Raw genomic sequence first — 20,653 nt, forward strand, 5'->3', positions numbered from 1 at the left:
ACTATACTCATATATGTATGCTAATGTAGTATTCAATGTCAAGTTAAATGGTCCAATTCCGCTCCTACTTAGAGAACCATATGTCATTTTCATCAATTTCAAGAAATAGAGATAATAAACATCCGCCTCGGTCCGATTTGTTCCATTTAGGTCTAATTCGGTTCACTTTGGTTCATTTGATTCACTTTGGTCCATTCGGTCCATTATGGTCTAGGTCAGTCTAGTAAGTCCAATTCATTGAAATTGATGAAAATGAAAAATATAAATAATAAATAAAGTACCAGTTAGTTTAAGCTATCTCTAAAAAAAAACTTGACTGGTGTCGTGATCTGATGATAAAAAACTATCATCAAGAGCGGACATCATAAGTTGAAACTATCTCTAAAAAAGAAAAATGTAGGTCTTTATTAACTAGTAATAATAAAGACTAGAACATAATATCATAGCAAAAGATCTTAAGTTCGATCATTATCTTATCCACTCTACCTCTCATTTAAAATCTCTTGTGTTGGACCTCACCTATTAAATGCAGTTTCTGCCCACACGTAAGGGGGTGTTAAAACTTAGAAGTATATAGTTAAATAATTAAATTTATCAGATCTCAATGGTTTAAACTTTTAAAACAATCAGTAATATAACATCACAAGTGTTTTTGAACTTTTGAATGGTTGCCTCCTGTGATACGACAATGATTCAATAAATGCACGCACTACAATCTGTAAGACTGTAACGTTGTGGCAAAACAATGACTTTAGTTTTACTCTGTAACCGATTAACTCTTCAAAAGTAGACACATTTGTTCATGATGAAGAGATGTCAATAAGCAGTCACAATATCCTAACGATAATAGGTCTCAGCTTGAACGAGCAGTGCTTTAATTGACTTGTGTACCTGATGAACTGGGTAACTTCTCATCCCCGCCGCTTGTACCAGACTGGGAAGACTTTTCTTTCTTGCCGCGCAAGGCTGCTTGAAACATAGAAGCTACCTTAGTTTCCAATTCCTCTTCACTAACATGAAATTTTGTTCTAGAGACTATATTCCTCAAGTCATCGGCCATTAGAGCAAAGGCTTCAACTTTTGTATGGGATTTAACTACTTTCGAAGAAAGTGGGAGTCTGAATAGGTTAGACAAAGAGGCCTCTCCCAATCCCCATTGTATAAGTTCTTCTCCAAAGAAGTGACCCTTTTCAAGACACTCAGCGTGTGAGGAGCCTGTTGCTTCACCATTATTATTACGGGTTGTGTAGGTCCATGCAATGCCTCGTGTAATGAAGTAAGTAGTATCAATTGGCTCTCCCTCTCGAACAATGTAGGTGTATTCCTTGTAGGAGACTGGTTTCAGAGACTCGCATATCATATGCAACAATCGTTCCTCCATATTTTCAAGCACTGGCACCTAAGTTATAAAGCAATCGAGATGAATAATGCCATAATGACAAGAAATTATATATATATATATATATATATATATATATATATCATGTCCGTGGCATATTTGTGAGCATGAAAAAAAAATCATATTATCAAATTTACAAATATTAAAGTGCAGTTCTTTTCCCCCTAAGAGTATGATGTATGCATGAATATAAAAATACTTCATATTATCATTCAGAAAGTTATTTTTATCTCATCTTTATATTTTTTTTTCTCACACACAAACATTAAATTCTAAATATATTTTAAACATTTTGTTTTCGAATAATGTTAGATATACAAATTATTTTACAAAAAAATTTACAAACTACTGATGTAACGAATGATTATTAGTAGATGAAAAAGTGATATTAATGGTGGGTATAAATGAAAACTAATAAGAAGTTGGTCACATCAACATTTTATAAAAATTTTGTAAAATACTTTATAGTTGTAGCATTACTCTTTTTTTTCTCAAGTATGGTATTTGATTTTAGATATAGAATTCAGTAGGATTTTACTATAGGTTTATTTGAACTAAATTTAATAAAACTTATTCATTTATCACCATAATATATATTTAAAATTCTAATTAATACATATTCCTAACTCTTTTTTCAAAAAATGGAAATCAATCATAAAGGCATGCAGTTGCTCCTCTCACATAAATAGAACCGTCAATTGTTTTTTTAACGATACCTTTCTTTCTTGGGGGAGTGTAGATATATGAATGAAGTACTATTCTTACTCATCATGCATGCATGGGGACAAAAAGTTAATTAGGAAATATATAGAGCCAGAGGAACTCACTTTCTCTAGCATATGAAAGCAGAGATGGTGCTTTATATAACTTTTCAGTTCTGGAGGAAGAATGAGGAAAAGATTCTCCACATTAACATGTATGTCTTCTTTCCAATTTTCATCAAAGATATTCATAATTTCTTGCTTTTTTTCATCGGGGAACATGTATTTTTCGGCCCATACTTGTATTTCTCCTCTTACTATTCTTTGTCTACTCTTTCTTAGATTTTCCAATCTTTTCTCCCCTGATGTCTTACGGTCCTCGTCTGAGCTTTCAGTTGCAGACTGGATATAATTCTGTTCCAGCTCCACTATTAGTAAGATAAATTCTTCAAATCTTACAATATCTGGCACATATAAAGTATGTACATATTCGCTGCCCTAGGATTAAGACTAATCCTAGGTCGCACTTGTGGTTCAATAATTATTCTCTTTTCACCGGGAAAATAAAAAATAAATAAGTAAAAAGAGAAGAAGAAGAAGATTGAATTAAGGGATGCTTTGGTTTCAACTCCTCTAGCATGTATAGAGAAATGCTCCTTTTCATTTTGAGGGGATAGAGACTGAGATTGATCTCACAATCTAATTAAATATACGTTTTCTTGGCTGTTCAATTCAACAAATTAAATTGGATCTGTTGTTTCAAGAAAAGCATGATCAAGAAAAGGAGGGTACCATGATTAGTCAATTAAAAACAATGAATGAAAGAAAACAAGGGAAAAAATAGTACTCACTTATCAAGAAGTTGATGAGGTAGGTTTGCCCAAGATTGCACTAAATACAGCTTTTTTTTGGTGCCAATTATTAATTGTTTCACACACAAGATGTGTAACGTTTTACACAATGTCTGTACTTTCATATCAGATGTCCACATTTATTCGTGATGTAAAAATAAGAGATGGGACATTGTAGGATGTGAAAGATTCTAAACCCTTCTTGGTTTTTAACCTTTCAAATAATGCATTACCAGGCTTAGGCAATATACATTAAAGCTGATTTTTATGGTCTAAAATCTTCACATAATCATAGATGAATAGTCCCACCTCCCAATTCAGCTAACAATCTACAACACCACACCACCACCACTACAATCTCAAACCTTTTTAAACAAAAGAAAATGAGAGAAAAGAAAGAATTGGGTGTTTACCTTCAAATTTTCAAGGAAACATAAAAATAACAGCAAGCCGAAGAGAGAAATAAAAATTGCAAAGCAGCTTTCCCAGGGATAGTTGCTTGTTTGGAGGTTTTGACCAAAAGAACTGCAAAAATGGCGCAAACATACTAAACTTAGAATTTTAACTGGAATGACTATAAAGTAAGAATCTACGAAGTACAAACTCTTGGGGAAATAATAAGTTAAGACGAAGAAATCTACTTGGGAGATATATCAAGAAAGACCATAAAAGCATTTTATAGTATGATCATAAGGAAACAAAAATCAAGATCACTGGTCAATATATAATAATGGTCAGTCTAGCACATGCAAACCTTAGATTTCGTAGTCCCCACCAGAAACAGAAAAAGAATTTTGTTGGAAGATTTGAGGACTGCACAACACCAGATTGAAGGGCTTCAAGAAATATTCCAAAATCAAATAGCGTTGAATTTGGTGCATTTATAGGGCAAAGATCATCAAGAAATGTGTAATTTCCCGAGTGAGCACAACTAAAAGAACTTCGGGCACATCCACTTTGATTTTTACAGGCTTTGTGCCAGCAAACTGTCTCTCGTTCAATCGAGAAAAAGTACCAAAAGGCTCCAATTACCTGAAAGACGAACATGACATTAAAAATCATTCATCAAGTTTTTATGTTCTTTAAAAAAAATATGTAATTATGATATCATGGCAACCTACAAAACTGGTTGAGTAGGCTTTCTCTTTTGTAATATTAAAGGTAAAGCTCAATCAAGAATTCAATTAAATTATAATTATATTTCAATTTTTGCACCAAGAGTCTTAATTATACTTTAATTTAATGTCAGATATCTTTAGATTTTAAATGTGAATTCATAAATCAAAACTTAAAAAATATATAAGGACTGGACTAAATTTTATTATTCTTTTATGTAGTAATTTTAGTCTGAACGTGTAATCTTAATATCAGACTCCATGTTGATCTCAATTTCAAGAACATAATTTAGTCTTAAGGTCAAAACCAAATCAAGATTATTTTTTTCTTATAAACAGTAAACACACACCAAAATTTTGTTTTCTTAGAATATAGGATGAACAAAAAACATGAAAGAGCAAGTCATTCTACCAAAAACTTAATAATAAAAAAAGGGTTGGATTGTGTAACCTTAAGGTAAGTTTCAGTTAGCTTAGTTGATAAAATATTTTGTTATCAAATAAGAAATATTATAACCTCGCATACACTAAAAACCAACTATAGTATCAAGATATAAAGTTCAAAATCCACCTATACCTAAAACCAACTAGTATCTTGACCAAATGATAAAAATAATCATTATAAAATAGACATTATAGGTTTAAATTCTACCGTATCTATAAATAATAATAAAAATGTGTAACTTTAAATAATGTTATTCCGCTAAAAAATAATTTATTGTATGTAAATTTTGACAAATCAATTCTTAGATTATATAATTTCCATAAATATACCAATTTGGTGTAACATCTTATTGGATTGAATGGTAACTTTGGGTGGTGCAATTTACCTGAACCAGATCTTAATAAATATAAAACCGAGCAATTTTATAATTCACCCTTGATAAATATGAAATCAGTACCTCAAGAAACTTACATGACTGGAAAGGATGTACAGAAAGAAAATGAACGCAGCTTTAACCCATCCAACAAATTTGCCTTTACTTTTCGTAAGTTCCTTCCAGGATATGTAGATCTGACGAACTCTTGGCACATATTGGAAGAGAACGAGAGCGTTCAGCCACTTTATAGAATCTGAAGATCTGGTGCTTCTCATTTCAGAATAAATTATTTGGAGAAGTACTACCTGAATAGATTGCAACAAGTTTAGAGTCAAAGATAAAATCTAGCCATGCAGGATAAAATAATTAAAAAAAATATATTTCTTTTTCTCCTGAAACTGGATAAAACCAATTCTAAAAATGTAGTTTTTGTAAAAGAAAAACGTAAACTAATTTAAATAAAAAGTAAAACTATGATATAATTTAGTCCCCTTAAGTTTGTATAGGAGCTATCAGTTTAATTGGTTCTTAAGATTGGTTTGCTATACCTTATTTTCTTTTAACATATTTTGTTTAAAAATAAATTAGACAAACATAAAGTTATGCCCATAATAATTTTTTTTTTAAACAAAAATTTTATTTTATTTTTATGTTAAAAAGTTATACGTAGCAAAATAAACCAAATAAACAAAGAAAAAAACTTACAAAACACAATAAATGTATTCAAGGGATCAATCAAAGTCCTTCCTTCCATTACTGGCCGTTTCAACGTTGTTGTTAACAAAGTGAAACAAAGCCGTTTTTGTGCAGGTTTTCAAATTTTTTAAAAAAAATAAAAGAAAATGCTTACGTTATATATTTAAAAGCAAAGGTAATTCTTTTTTTTTTTAATGAAAATAAAATAAAATAAAAGGGTAGGGGGAGCAACTAGAGTTAGCAGTATAACTATAGTGACACCCAACCCGTTGGACCCAGGCTTGCGGGTAGGGTGCACACTCCATGTAGATGTCATGATTTAAGTTATTTGCACAATATTTTTAAATACCGGATAAATCAAAATTTTGGAAAGAGAGTGGTTCTTGGTTTTCTAGTTTGATCAGACTTGAACCAGTGATGTCATAAATAATTAATTAATAATTTTAAAATTATAAATAATTAATAAAATACATATTACATTTATAATTGATAATATTCAATAAAAAATATATATAATTTTTTTTAAAAAAATATGTGAGTTTATTTTTCACATATTAAATTAAAAAAATAAAAATAATAAAATCCACAACTTATATATAGTAAGTTTATAACTATTAAGTATCAAATTAAAAACTTACAACTAGTGTAAAAGTTATATTATACCACTTAATATTTTTTTATTGGATGTGAATTTTAACAAATCAACCGTTAGATTAAATTAACTTTTTTTTTAATCTACATGTTTGCAAAATTTTAAAATTATCTGAGGTCAATAACAATTTCATTGGTCAAATGTTTAAATTTCATGTTTCTATGCTTAAATTTATGCATAAAAAATGAGTTTCTAAATCAAATAGTAAATAAGATCTATTTGTCACAAAACTTGATATGTATGTTAAGGATATGAAGAATTATATATGTAATCCAACTGTTTTGAAATATCAATCCAATAAAAAGTTAGGGGAAATTACACTTTATTCTCTTAAACTATACTCCCTTTTACACTTACTTCCTAAACTATGAGGATGCATACTTTACCATCTTCAAATTATACTCCTTTTATACTTACCTTCCTAAATTATGACAGTGCACACTTACTTCTCTAAACTATTACTCATGGTAGCATAGTATTATATGAGTAATAGTATAGGGGGGTAAATATACATTCACATAGTTTAACTGGGTAAGAGCTATGCAACTAACAATTTAGAGGGTAAGTGTGTTTTCTTATAGATTAAAAGGTAAGTATAAAATGGGATAGAGTTTAGGGGAATAAAATGTAATTTCCTATAAAAATATAATCTATCAAACTATCAGCTCATAATAATATACATGCTAGGGGACTAAATGGAGTTTTACCTAAAGAAAACATTCATCATGAATGTAATAGCATTTCCCTATAAAAACAAATTAGCTGAAGAAAGCTGCCCTTACCTGTGGAATGGGAAGAATGACAAGAATATCGATTATGAAGTGTTTCCAAGAATATCGACTAGTAATTTCTGCACCTTCCTCGACTATCTTGTCTATGAATGCAGTCCGAAATTGCAAAATAATGTGCACTATGTAAATGACATCAGTGACTGTCCGCAAAACTAAGACTACGATCCTCAACTTTTTCTCCAACATAAGGCACCTCTTAGCATCATTGATCACAGGGATGTAAAAGAATAAAGGATCCACCGATACTGCAATCACACACGATACCAGGAGTATTTTATTCCATAGGTGAATGAACGGACCCTGGGGGTCAAGAATTGTCCTTGGCAATGGTGGTGTCCTTCCTTCCCCTGAATCTGCCCCATTTTTAATGGAATGTTGCCCCTCAACTTCAACTCCATTCCTCGAGTATTCTCCGAGCTCAATAATTTCATGACTCCTGAACAAAAACAAAGAAAACATAAATGGGGTGAGTAGAAAACAATAAAACCGAATGAAGGAACGTCAAACGCACCATTCATAAAGGAAATATGAGGGTTTTGAGAATGTTATAATTGATGTTGGGACAAAGAGATAGATAGATAGTACAAGAGCATAAGCATAATTCATGACGTGGTTTAACCCAATAGTCTATCTCCAAAGCGGAGAGAAAACATATAGCTCATCCTAATTAGCATGTTGAGCATCCATAGCCAATTCTAAGTTTTGGGACTAAGGCTTTTTGTTCTAGGAAAAAAAAATTAAGAAATTAGCCTAATTTTATGGTCAGTTTGGATTGAGGAGGTGAGAGAGAGAGTAAAGTAGAGTAGAGTTGGCCGAAAATTATTAATTTTCAGCTAAGGTGATTTTTGACTAACTCTACTCTACTCTACTTTACTCCCTCTCCCTCCCTTTCAATCCAAACTAGTAGCTAAGGACCTGAAATGTTATTTGTCCATGTTTATAATATCAATAACCAATATAGAAGCATCTAAATAAGTTAGCACAAGTAGCCAAACAAGAAATAAGCTTTTGTTATCTCACTGGGAGAAAATTTTAATTAAAAAAAGGAAGAATAAGAAGAATTAGCTAAACATGAACAATCAACTTGAAGAATTTGCTGATTCAAATTACTGACATATGTGAATGACATATTATTTGAATGTGGGTAATTATTGATTGTTTCACATATTTATATGAGAAATTTTTTACACAATATCCACACTTTCATATTAGTTGTACACATTTTACATATGATTTGAAAAAGTGTGAATACTGTTGGATGTGAAACAATTAAAGCCCCTCAATGTATACATGGTGCAAAAAGTAAAAGAAACTAGCCTTTGACGACCATTCTCTCGCCGATGCACTAGCTGACTCATAACGAAATTGTATCAATAACGCAATGTCCAAAATAAAGAATCAATCTCTGAACTATAGATCCCAACGAACCTTACCAAAGAAATTTTGAATCCTGAAAAGTTCTGAACCAGATTAAACAAATTCCCTTTTTTCATTTACTCAAAGTGTAATCTTTCCACACTGTTCACCCTAAGACATTTGTTTCTTTTTCTTTTGACTGGCCAGAAGCAATAAAGATAGTCATTGTGAAACTGTGCATCACGAGATCAAGAAGCAAAGATTTTTATAAAATTACTTATTCCTATCTCAATAAAAATAGCAAGACTTTGAAGGATAAGTGCTATTGGAATGTTAAAATTCCACAACAAAGCACTTGGGGTTGTAGAAATTTACTCAAATTAGGGAAGTAGGAGATGGTAAAAATATCTTCCTTTGGCTGGATTGGTGGCATCTAGATGGAGTCTTGTACCAGGTTTATGGGTATAGAATGGTGCATGATGCAGCAAGCTCCACTGAGGCAAAACTAGTGTGTGTTGCTTAATGGAAGTGGGCTTGGTCCCCAGCTAGATCTGATGATTTGGTCATTGTTCAAAGTAAACTTAGCCTCATCAGATTGGGTGAACAGGACATGCTTGTTTGGATCACATCTCCTACAAGAAAATTGAATTGTGATGCAACATGGGAGCAACTCAGACATAAAGAAAATGAAGTTCCATGGCGGAAGTTGATATGGTTCCCTGAAACTAATCCAAGACATGGGTTTATTGGCTGGTTGACTTTGAGGAATAGGTTGACAACTAGAAAAAGGATGCTGCAATGGTGCTACAAAGGAGACTGTGTTTGTGTTTGACTGTTTTCTATAGAAACAGTATTGAGAGCAAGGAACATCTATTCTTCAAGTGCTCATTCACTAGAAGACTTAGGAGGCAATTGATGGAACTTTGCTTAGTTGCTGATGCTTCTGATGATTGGGATGAAGTGGTTTAATGGGAGATCAGGAATCTAAAGGGTAGAGATTTCAGATCAACCTTATGCAAAGTGGCATGATGGCTTTTCATCTACATCTGGATTCAAAGAAACCAGAGTCCATGGAGGGTTCCTTATAGAAGAGCAATTGATTAAAAGAATAAGATTGGATATCAAAGCAAGAATGGATGGTCATGCCAAGATAGGGAATTCTATTCTTCAGAGGGTCCTATCACCTATGTAATGGCTGGAGTTTATCTTTTCCTTCAAGAAAATCTGTAGTTTTTCTGCCGTATATAGTTTTATTGGTGTTGTAGAAGCAGAGTAGTTTCTGACAAAGGTTGAATTGTTTGAGACGGTTTTTTTTTTTTTTTTTTTGGGTATCCCTGTCTCTACTGTTTTGTTGTTTTTGTTAACAAGATAGCTCTGAATTTCCAAAAATAATTAGTTTAATTGCCAAAATGAAGCACACAAAATTAGATAAAAAATAAAAACACTGTCTAATTATATTTTGGAAAGTAATGAAAAAAAAAAAAACAATAAATAGTTCTAAAGAAGTATCCCCTACCAAAAAAAAAAAAGGAATGAGAATTTATATAACAAAATCGAACCTGATAAACTTGAGTGGCAGGCATTTTACAAGGCAGAGCAGGAGAGACCATGATTTGGAGAAAGCAAAAAGTGGCTGAAATTGGCTTTGTCGTTGGATTTTGAAAGCTTGTGGATGAAGTTACAAGTAATAAGAAAAGCAATTAGTGTCTAATAGTATTGTATTGTTTAATTAGTGTCTTCCTCAAGCATTACACTAACTAATAGTATTCTATTGTTTTTCTTACCAACTGATGAACTGTTAATTTATATTCCAAAGTCCACTCAGCCAGATCTGCATGACAGTGTAAACATTCGGAAAAAAAAAAACCCAACTGCACAAATTTGCAGCAAAATAAAATTGTAATATATATAAAAGTATGTATATTTTGCAATGTGCTAATTGACTTGACCTGAAAATTGCAAGTGCAAATGGGAACTTAGGATATTAAAAGTAAGAAATGGAAAGATGAAGTATTAAATAAAAGCCTCATGATTGCTAGTTGGCCATAAAACCTTCATTATATTTAGCTTGTATGTGTGACAAGCTAACTACTCTCCTCAATTTTGTACTAGAAACTCGTACAATTATTTGTCTCTGTCCATGAGGTTCTGCATTGGCAGCCAACTTGCTATATATCAATTTTCTTTTAATTTTAAGGAATGACTTACAAGTAAATGGAATCATTTTTGGCATTATCCTACAACCATGTCGTATACCATAATTTTACGTTCAAATAAAATATTGTTTAGTGATTATATAATATTTTATTTTGTTAAATAAATAAGAGTCAAACCTATGTGAATGTGAATGAGAAGAAAAATTACAGAAACTCCAAAGCTCGATGTAACAAAAACATCCCAATTTCCTTTAGATTGACATTTCTTCGGTTTCGTTTTTTCTTTTAGAAAACGAATTAAATAATAGGGGGGAAATAAACAAATGGTGAAAGGTCTGATTCTTTGAACGTTTAACAGATATACACTTACTTGGACCCTTTCCCACTAACTTATCCAGAACAAAAAGGTTAAACTGAAACTAGCATTATTGTATTGTGACACACTACTTTAAAATAATCAGTATTTTTATAATAAGAACGCTAATCTTATTGAAAAATTTAGTTCCACGTTGAAAAGTGATAGGTTCTAAGACTTTAGAAACTAATGTATTAGAACTTCATTTTGTATATGTTGGCAAACTATGATCAAAACATTTAGTCTAAATTTAGACTTGCTTAAAGTTTGGTTTAATGTAAGTTTGGAATCGAGTAATTGTAGAAAATTACTATTCAATTTCTGCAAGGCTCGATCGATCGAAAGTAAGGTTCGATCGATCGAGAATCATATCTGCAGAATTTAAATTAAACCCAAACAGCAGTTCAAGCCCATTAAGGATTAGGGTTTCACATCTACTTCTTCTAGTATATAAAAGAAACCCTAAGCACATTTTTATAAGACTTTTTAGAGAGAGAAGAGTGTGACTCTTTTGTAGATCTAGGGTTTTGTACCAAAAAGCTCTCTAAGATCTTTGATGTGATGTGTGTTGAATCTCTTGTGAAATCTAGAGGTGTTTACCTTCATATATACACACTTAGGGTTATCAAGGTTAAGATATCAAGAGTAAGATTCATGTCAAGAACTTGGTAATTGTTTCAGTTGCTGCATAAAGAATTTAAAGAAGATTTAAAACCTTTGAGTGGAGTCTCAAAGTCATAAGTGGGAGTACTTGTGGTTGTAGTGGATCAAGGAAAGAAGTAGTCTGTGGATTCGGAGCTGTTAGGTGATTGTGGTAGTAAGTTTTCTACTTAAGGTAGCAATAGGATGTTAGTGATCTAAGTTCTAATGTAAAAACTTTAATTCTTACATAGTGGACCTGTTTTACCTTGAGGATAATTAGGTTAAATCCTCCCCAGGTTTTTTACCAGTTTGGTTTTCCTAAGTTATCATATCGTGTGTTCTTTATATTTTCGCATTACTTACATGATATGATTTGATTGTGTTAACCTAGATCCGAATAATTTACCTAAGTAATCACATGGCTAAATAACTAGGTTAAACAACTTGTGTTTTAAGGGGTCTAAAAATATACAAAAAGAAAAGAAGTAGAGGCAGCTCGAGGAATTATTTTTAGGGTGATCACTAAGAAATCTAAATTATACAAAATCTAATAAAGCGATAACTTGAATATTTGCTACAATTGTAAGTTAAGTCACTAAAGAGAGCAAAATTGTTGCGATTGCAAAGCCAAAAAGAGTATAACTATCATTACCATCAAAGAAAACTCACAACCACAATATTTTTTTAGTACCATTTTTTAAGGAAAAATGAAATTAGAGAATATTATTTTATGGAATAGGTTGAACGATCTATAATTTTAAATGATTAGCGGTTTTTTTATTTTTATAATAGGCTTTTTGTTGAATAATTTGTTCACTTCTTGTTGTTTGATCTTATCTTATTTTTGTTTGGTTTATATTTGTTGTTATATTTAAGATTTTTTTAAAATTTATAAAAGGGATTAAGAATTATGTTTGGGGGGAGGGGAGAATTAATTTTGAAGTAATGCTACATCCACAACATTTTTACAATAAATTTTATGCAAAAAACTGTTATTGGTGGTTAAAAAAATAATATCGGTATTTGGGTCAAATTAGAATTAGTAACAGCTTACTACATTAAATTTGTTGTGAAATTATTATAAAAATATTGTAAATGTAACATTACTTTTATTTTTGTTGAACCCAAATTTTTGTAATTCTCAAGTCAGGATGTTCAACATTTTTATTAGGGTGGTTACAATAAATTAGTTTAGCATATAATATTTTTTTTGCAAGTGTATATATATACTTTTTTTTTTTTCGTAAATCAGGTGCAAGTCAAGGTGATCTTGTTGTAACCACCTGGCTTGCATGTGGAGCCGCCAATGCAGTAGAGAGCTGTGCTAGTTCCCATAAATAAAGTGGTGCCCTAACTTTTGTAGTATGTTTGAGACTTAAAAGACAAAACTTATTCATAGGGAAGAGTTCGAAAGAACGAGCAATGCCATGACTTTAAAAGACAAAACTTATTCATAGGGACGAGTTCGAAAGAACGAGCTATGCCATGACTTGAGAAAGTGTGAAATACCCACACGTGCCCGAAATTTCTACCAGTGTCTACTAAGCAACGCTCCAAAAGTAATTGGACCTCTCTTTCGTTAAAAGCTTACTGGGTTTGGCCTTTTTTCTTTTTTTTTGGGTAAAATCCTTATTTGTTATTGAATTTAGAAAGATGAGTTTAACAAAAATTCCTTTTGGAAGAATTTAGCATTAATAAACTCCATCTCAAGCAAGTTTATATTAAAAAAGAAAGAAACAAATGAAATTAGCTCAAACATCTTTATCCGTCATGCCTTTGACTTTGGGCTTCAACCATCATATTTAAAACCTTTAAGCAAGTATGGAACTACTTAAGCATCTCATTAGCTGTGTTTTAAATTCGAATTCGATACAAAATGTGATTTCAAGAACACTTAGACAATAGGTTTAATAGACTTGAAAGATGTGTCGTAAATCTTGAGATTCCAAGTTTCACGCACCTTACTATCGGTTTATGGAAGTTTTTGAGATATCTCATAAACCCAAAAAAAAAAAATATATATATATATATATATATATATATATGATATAGATATTGGAAGTCAACTTGTCTTGATTTTTATTAGGACAACCCAAGTTTTGTTTTTTTTTTTTTTTTTTCTTTCTTTTTTAATAAGTTTTAATCTAATAGTACCAAGCAACACTACAAAACGAATTGGGCCTCTATTTTATTAAAATCTTACTGGGTTTGGTCCTATTTGTTAATGAACGTGGGCCTTGTTACTTGAATTTAGAAAGATGAGTTTAATAAAAATTCATTTTGGAAGAATTTAGCATTAAAAACTCCATCTCAAGACAAATCAAATTAGCTCCAATATTTTATCGGTCATGCCTTTGACTTTGGGCTTCAACCATATATATAAAAGCTTCTTAGCAAGTCTGGAACTAATTATCTCATTAGATGTGTTTCAAATTCAATATGAAAATTCTCTTTGGAAAGACTTGGAAGATAGGTTCAACAAATTTGAAAGGAGTCCTAAACTTAATATTATATTTCATGTTTCACACTCCTTAATATTGGTCCATGGAATTTTTGAGATTTTTCATAAACAAAAAATGAAATAGTTTAACCAAAATATTAGACATCACTTCTATTTTGACCTTAAGAAGACCACAGTTGAAGTTGCAGAGAACAAGCACTTAAATGAAAACCTCTTTTTTTTTTCTTTTTTTTTTCAGCAAATAAATCCATTTTCTTGGGAAGAAAGAAAAGGCAAATCAACCTTACATCAGCACTAGCTCGAATTCAGAAGATATTTATTTTTCCTAGTCTAGCCTTCATTCAATACTCTAAACAACTAGATAGTAAATTACAATCTCTGAAAGACCTAATTGAGAATTCCTTACACAGCATGCATGATACATGGAAATCTTGCACGAGCAATTATCTGCCGCCCTGGGAGAACTTTTCAAGATTTTTTTACTTTCATGATAGCGGCGCCAGGCTGCTTGTACCACATTAGCTGCGAAAGGTTCCGATTGCCCTTCGCCAACACACATCCAGTTCTTACAGACTATTTTCTTCAATTCCTCAGCCTTTAGAGTAAAGGCTTCAATTGGTCCATGGGTTTTAACAGTTCTTGTAGAAACCGGGAGTTTGGGCAAGGAGGGGTTTTTCAACACGAATTCAAGAAGTTCTCCTCCAAAGAAATGGCCTTTTCCAAGCCACTCAGCGAGGGAGGAGACACTTGCTTCATCATTTTTGGTTGTATAGCTCCATGCAATTCCATCTGTAATGAAGACCGTCTCATCAATTGGGTCTCCCTCCCGAACAATGTAGCTCTTCTCATTGTAGTAGACTAGCTTGAGAGACTTGCATATCTTTAGCAACAGTTGTTCATTTATATTTTCAAGCACCGGCAACTAACTCAAAAAGTAAAAACAATCCAGATGAATAATGCGATCGATGAGATCAAATATGCAATTAATATATATATATATATATATATATATATATAAAATATAACATAATAGACCAGAAAAGTTTTGACTTTTTCTTTGATTTCTTCCTCATATTGGATAAGTTTTTTTGAAACGCCATAATTTTCCATATCATTATTTTAATTTTTTTATTAAGTAAAAATTCTATAAAAATCTATATATTTATAAGACCCTTCATTAGGTTGTATATTATAGTTATAATAAGTTGAATAGCATAATTTGACCATGTGATTCACGTAAAGTACATTACAATTATTAACATGGTTTGTCATTAAACAAAACTTAATTCTAAATATTTAAAAAAATTAAAATTTCATTCCAATGAAAAATTGATCAATTATCAAAATATCAACAAATTTTTAAAAATTTTTGTAGGGTCTCGATTTACAGTTCGTATGAGAGGCTAGCCCAATGAGCCTAGTACAATAAATTTGTAAAGAGTGGGTTGAAAAGCTAGGGCTTAATGAATTGTACAACGGATAAGTTTAATTTGAACGACTGTCAAACACAAAGAAGAGATTTGATCTTAATATATTTTCAGTCCAAAGAGATCCCCCCTTGTATAAATTAATCACAAATGGATACAAAGATAATTTAGATTGCTACAGTCTTTTCTCTCTATTTTTCCCGATTCCCTTTCCATGCGTGGGTCTCACCATGGGGCCCACCCCTTATGTGAGAAAAAGGAGCATTACTTCAAAAACATGTAAGTACCCTAAGCATGTACACTGTATGTGTCTGTTTGGTAATAGTTTATCTAATTTTTGCTAAAAAAATTTATTTAAAGTGTGCTAAAAGTTGTACATAAAAACTAAAAGCTATTCCCAAACACACTCTTTTTTTTTTTTTTTTTGCTAAATAAAAAAATGAGTCTTCGGTGTGAGTTCATAGACCCCACGCCATGTGACAGCAATGAGTAATGTATGGGTAATATCACGTGTACCACACGGACCTTCTTAGGGCTATTGTTCGAACCGCTCTTCTCTAAATACTGGAATAAAGACTCTTACCATCAAGTTACACCCCGTATGTGGTTCCAAACACACTCTTTCAAGAGAAACTTTGAACAAAATTAATATAAATTTAAGTCTTTCCAACATAAATTCACTCTCGAATCTGAAGCCTAACTCTTACTCTTGGTCCATACCTACAACCATATACAAACAAAGCACATAATCCAAACAACTAGCAACTGTCACGGGAAAACAAATGTGAAGATGTTTTTGCACATCTTAGGCTTTGAGATCCGCTTATTTTGCTGAAACTGAAAACTTTTTCAATGAGACCCATGAATAATATCAAAATGTGTACTGGAGCCCATGAATAGTAGCAAAAATAAGTTGAATAGTAAAATAAGCTGGCTTTTTAATATTTGCCAAACACACCTTTAATGCAATCGAAGAACTACAAAACAAACTAGCTTTTCAACAACAATTTCAAGCACTACTGGATTTTGAAGTTGTCTAAAAGCAAAATGAGCATATCTATATATATCTAAAAGCTAAAGCGTAGCATCTATTGTTGCTACGCTCCTATTGAGCCACACCAGCGTCCACATCATTATCCTATTTCTTTTTAATTTTTCTATAATTGGCTTTAATATTTACTCATTTTTTTTAATATTTACATTTTCTCTCTCCCTTACCTTTTCATCTCCCCACTGCCCTCTACTTTAATATCGCTCTTCATCTTTCTCTTCATCTTCCCTTATTTTGTCTCTTTTTATTCACATTATTTTACTATAAATTCATCATTCTCTCTTCTATTCTTTGCATAGTTTTTCCTCACAAAAAAGAGGTTATTTCTCTCTCTCTCTCTCTCTCTCTCTCTCTCTCTCTCTCTCTCTCTCTCTCTCTCTCTCTCTCTCTCAATTTTTTGGCTGATTTTTTTTTTCTTGCATCTCTACCTTAGGCTGATAAGTTTTTGTATTCTTTAGAACTCTACTTTTGGTTGATGCGATTTAATTTTGCAGGTTGACACTAAACATCTAATGCTTATAAACACAATTATATAAATAAGAGCCCAAAGCTTAGTGAAAAAAAATTAAAAATAAAAAGATGTTTAGTGTCAACCTGCAAATTTCCAATGAAATACAAAAACAGTAGCAAGCCAAAGATCGAAATCAAAGCTGCGAAGCAATTTTCCCAAACATAAGTACTTGTTTGAAGGTTTTGACCAAGAGAACTGCAAAGTTTGAGCAACTATAATGTATGAGAAGGTAATATCAGATAATAATAAATATAATTAATGTGGTCAAGGTAAAAATTTATATTTATAAAAAAAAAATAATAAAAACAAAAAATAAAAAATAAAAAAACTAAAATGACTTTAAGACTAGATGTGGGACTTAAGATAAGCAAACAGAAACCATGATAGAAAGCCTAATTAAAACGACAAGAAAATATGCAAAGACCATCATTGCAAATTAAGTACCCGTTTGTTTCAGCGTTTGAAGTCCAAAACGTGCGTTTTCAAAAAAGCCAGCCCAAAAATAGTGTTTGGTACGTATAAAACGCAACTTTTTGAAAAAAGTTGCGTTTTATATTTGTGAAGAGAATGCGCGTTTGAGTTATGGAGTTCTGGAGGTCCACAAACAAAAAGCTCATGTGTGTTTTGATTTTGATCCGTTGGGCTCTTCCAAAAATTACCAAATTACCCTTGATAAATCATCAGTTCTCATCTCATCTCTCTACTCTCCCAACAAATTTCCAAATCCAAACACAAAAAAATCTATAACAAATTCCCAAATCATCTCTCTACTCTCCCAACAAATTTCCAAATCCAAACACAAAAAAATCTATAACAAATTCCCAAATCAGCTAAGGAAAAAAAATCAATCCCTTGCAAATTAGGATTCCTCAAAATGCAAAACAAAAAAACATCAGAATATAGCAAAATGATAGAATTACAGGACAAAATCGAAGCCGAATGCATCAACAACACCGAGCTCTGGGTTCGATCAAATTGGCAAACCCCTCCCAATCAAACCCTCCGACTCTGATTCCGACTCCGACCCCATTTTCGATCTCCAAGCCCTTCCCTCTCAGCCACTCGCTGTCTCCGAACTCCACCGCCTCATCTTCGTCGCACACTCCGATGGATTCTACGTCGCCAGAACCTGAGTGGGATGCTATCGATTCCACCAAGAACCAACAGACGAAGTGCTAAGAAAAAAAAAAAAAAAAAAAAAAGAGACGAAGAAGGAGAGCTCTGAATGTTCTAGAGTTTGGAGGAATGGCAGGGGAAAAAAAAGGAGGAAAGAAGGATAAAAAAGAAAAGAGAACGGGTACGTGTGTGGAGGAGAAATTTAGTGGGAAAAAAAAAAGGAAAAAAAAGAAGAAGAAAGAAATGCCATGTGGAGGATAAAAAAAGAGGGGAAAAAAAAGGAAAAAAGAATAATGAAATATTATCACAATTTTTTCATAATTTTTTCACAATAAATTTTAAGGGGTCGGTTATTATTAGCTAATATTGGTGAGAAAAAAATAATTTTTTTAGAAAGAGAAAAATTGATTTAAGTATGAAGAAGTAGTTGATTTTTAAGTATGAACCAAACTCACATCCAAAAAAAAAAAAAAAAGTATGAAATAAACTCTCTTATATATATATTGTCCTTTTTAGTAATTTATCCCTCAAACTGTCACTTTTATAAGTGCTAACCAAACAATCAGCTTTTTCCAAAAGCACTTTTTAACAGCTTTTACCAAACACTCAGCTTTTTGAAAATGCACTTTTTCATTATGCACTTTTTGAAAACTCAATTTTTTTATTATGCACTTTTACAAAAAGCTGAACCAAACTCACCCTAAGACTTAGACTACAACTTTACTCTAGCCTAAAGCTTAATTTACAAAATTCATCTCCGTATTCCTACAAAGAGAACATTATTTGGCTGCATGTTTTATTTTAATGTTCTCTTTATATGAAATTTTGTACAGTACTCTTTGCATTGGAATCTAGAATTGTTGAACACCTGAATACCAAAACTCTTTGTGACAAATAATGTTCGAATTTTCCAAGAGCATGATGTTTTTATTGATGACAAGTACTGATAAGAACCATGTGCAAACCTCAAATTTCGCAGGCCCCACCAGAAACAGAACGTGAACTTTTTAGGAAAATTTGTAGATGCCACGATACCAGATTGAACGGCTTCGAGGAAAATTCCAAAATCAAAAAGCGTTGCATTTGGTATTGCTACAGAGCAATAATCATTTATAAATGAGTGATTTCCTGAACTATGATCACAGTTGAAAGTACTTTGGAGGCATCCAATTTGATTTTCACAGGCTCCATGCCAGCAAGCTGTCTCCCGTTCGATAGAAAAGAAGTACCAAAAGGCACCCAATACCTAAAAGTAAAAGACCACCAAGTCAATAAAAGATCAGTAGATTGTGCATACCAAACATTTTTATCGAAGGATATACTATGAAATTGAACATCCAACTTACCTGACTTGCAATCTATATAGAAAGAAATTGAATGCAGCTTTCACCCATACAATTCTGGAAAGTTGGTTGTCAGTGCTGATAATTTTCCTCCACGATAGACTGATTCGTAGAACTCTTGGCACATATTGGATGAGAATAGCAGCATTCAAGAACTTCTTATTGGAGTCTAGGACCATTTCTGAAAAAATAATAGGAACTAGTACCTAGATAGATGATAACAAGTATTGTCAGCTCTACTTATGTAGGACATCACTTAAATATAGAAACTTGATATTTTTTTTCCTTCTACTCAAATAAGCACAGATATATATATATATATATATATATGTGTGTGTGTGTGTGTGCTGGGTGTACACGTGTGAGTGAAAAAAAAAATGAACAGTTTAGAAGTAGAAAAGTGGAACAATAGCAAGAATGTCGAATATGAAGAAGTAGGACCACAAAGTACCTCTTTGCTATGGGCCAAGCATCTGTAACTGCCTTAGTTCTTCCAAGTTTCCGCTCATCCTCATCTATATAAGGACAAAGAAATTGCAAAATGATATTCAAGAGATGTATAAATTCGGTGACCGATCGCAAACAAATAGCTATGATCTTTAGTTTTGTATCCAACGCAAGGCACCTTCTGTCTTCATTGTTCACAGGAAGGTAAAAGAACAAAGGATCCAATGATACTGCAATCATACATGACACGATAAACATCACATTCCAGATTAGGAGGAACTTCCCCTCTGGTTCAAGATTCTGAAGAATTGTTTTTCTCGTTGTTCTTTCTCCTGAATCATCTCTAATTCTATCATTATCACGAACTTGCACTGCAATTTCCTCATTCCTGAACAAAACAAACAAAAACATAGTCTAAAACATATCAAATATACCCATCAAACTGAACACCAAACATGTAGAATTCTAGGAAAAATTACTCTAACTCACTACGTATAACATGACTTACTTGATGGTCATGTGACTTAATTTAAATGATTTAATGAATCATGTAATTTAATACACATAAATGATCATATAAATCATTACGTAATAAGTCTTCTAAAATGTGGTTTGGAGTAAAACATTCTACTTCTTGCTTTTTAATTCATTTAAGTGCATTATATTTAAAAAGAAAATGGCTAAGAAGGAAAATACTAAAACTGTTATGGAATTTACTAAAAAAGACTTACAAACTAACATGATAATGAATGTGATTGATAT

General features: G+C 32.0%; 1 protein-coding gene and 1 pseudogene across 2 annotated transcripts; both read right to left on the bottom strand.

Moving 5' to 3' along the window:
- Nucleotides 1-556: 556 nt before the first annotated feature.
- On the bottom strand, nt 557-10,089 carry LOC126698713 (cyclic nucleotide-gated ion channel 1-like). Of its 2 annotated transcripts, XM_050396107.1 has the most exons (8): nt 9,942-10,065; nt 8,344-8,476; nt 7,018-7,462; nt 4,983-5,192; nt 3,706-3,983; nt 3,365-3,476; nt 2,227-2,514; nt 557-1,399 (listed from the first exon to the last, which is right to left on the bottom strand). In XM_050396107.1, the coding sequence occupies exons 2-8, from the start codon at nt 8,382-8,384 to the stop codon at nt 875-877; spliced, it is 1,899 nt and encodes a 632-aa protein (XP_050252064.1). In that variant the 5' UTR covers nt 8,385-8,476; nt 9,942-10,065; the 3' UTR covers nt 557-874. The 2 variants fall into 2 exon arrangements, with proteins under 2 accessions (XP_050252064.1, XP_050252065.1); XM_050396108.1 differs by lacking the exon at nt 8,344-8,476 and having other exon boundaries at nt 9,942-10,089.
- Nucleotides 10,090-14,345: 4,256 nt separating this feature from the next.
- Nucleotides 14,346-20,410, bottom strand: LOC126700703 (cyclic nucleotide-gated ion channel 1-like; annotated as a pseudogene).
- Nucleotides 20,411-20,653: the final 243 nt, after the last annotated feature.

The sequence above is a fragment of the Quercus robur genome, chromosome 9 (assembly GCF_932294415.1).
Source record: "Quercus robur chromosome 9, dhQueRobu3.1, whole genome shotgun sequence".
Taxonomy (NCBI): domain Eukaryota; kingdom Viridiplantae; phylum Streptophyta; class Magnoliopsida; order Fagales; family Fagaceae; genus Quercus; species Quercus robur.

Bases quoted from the DNA above. Each gene is read 5' to 3' on its own strand.
- LOC126698713 (XM_050396107.1), bottom strand. From the start codon at position 8,384: ATGAGTCAGCTAGTGCATCGGCGAGAGAATGGTCGTCAAAG. The intron at 3,477-3,705 runs GTTTGCATGTGC...CCATTTTTGCAG, and splicing joins TGGGGACTACGAAATCTAAG to TTCTTTTGGTCAAAACCTCC. The intron at 2,515-3,364 runs GTAAACACCCAA...GAGCTGGAACAG, and splicing joins GTTTCCTTGAAAATTTGAAG to AATTATATCCAGTCTGCAAC.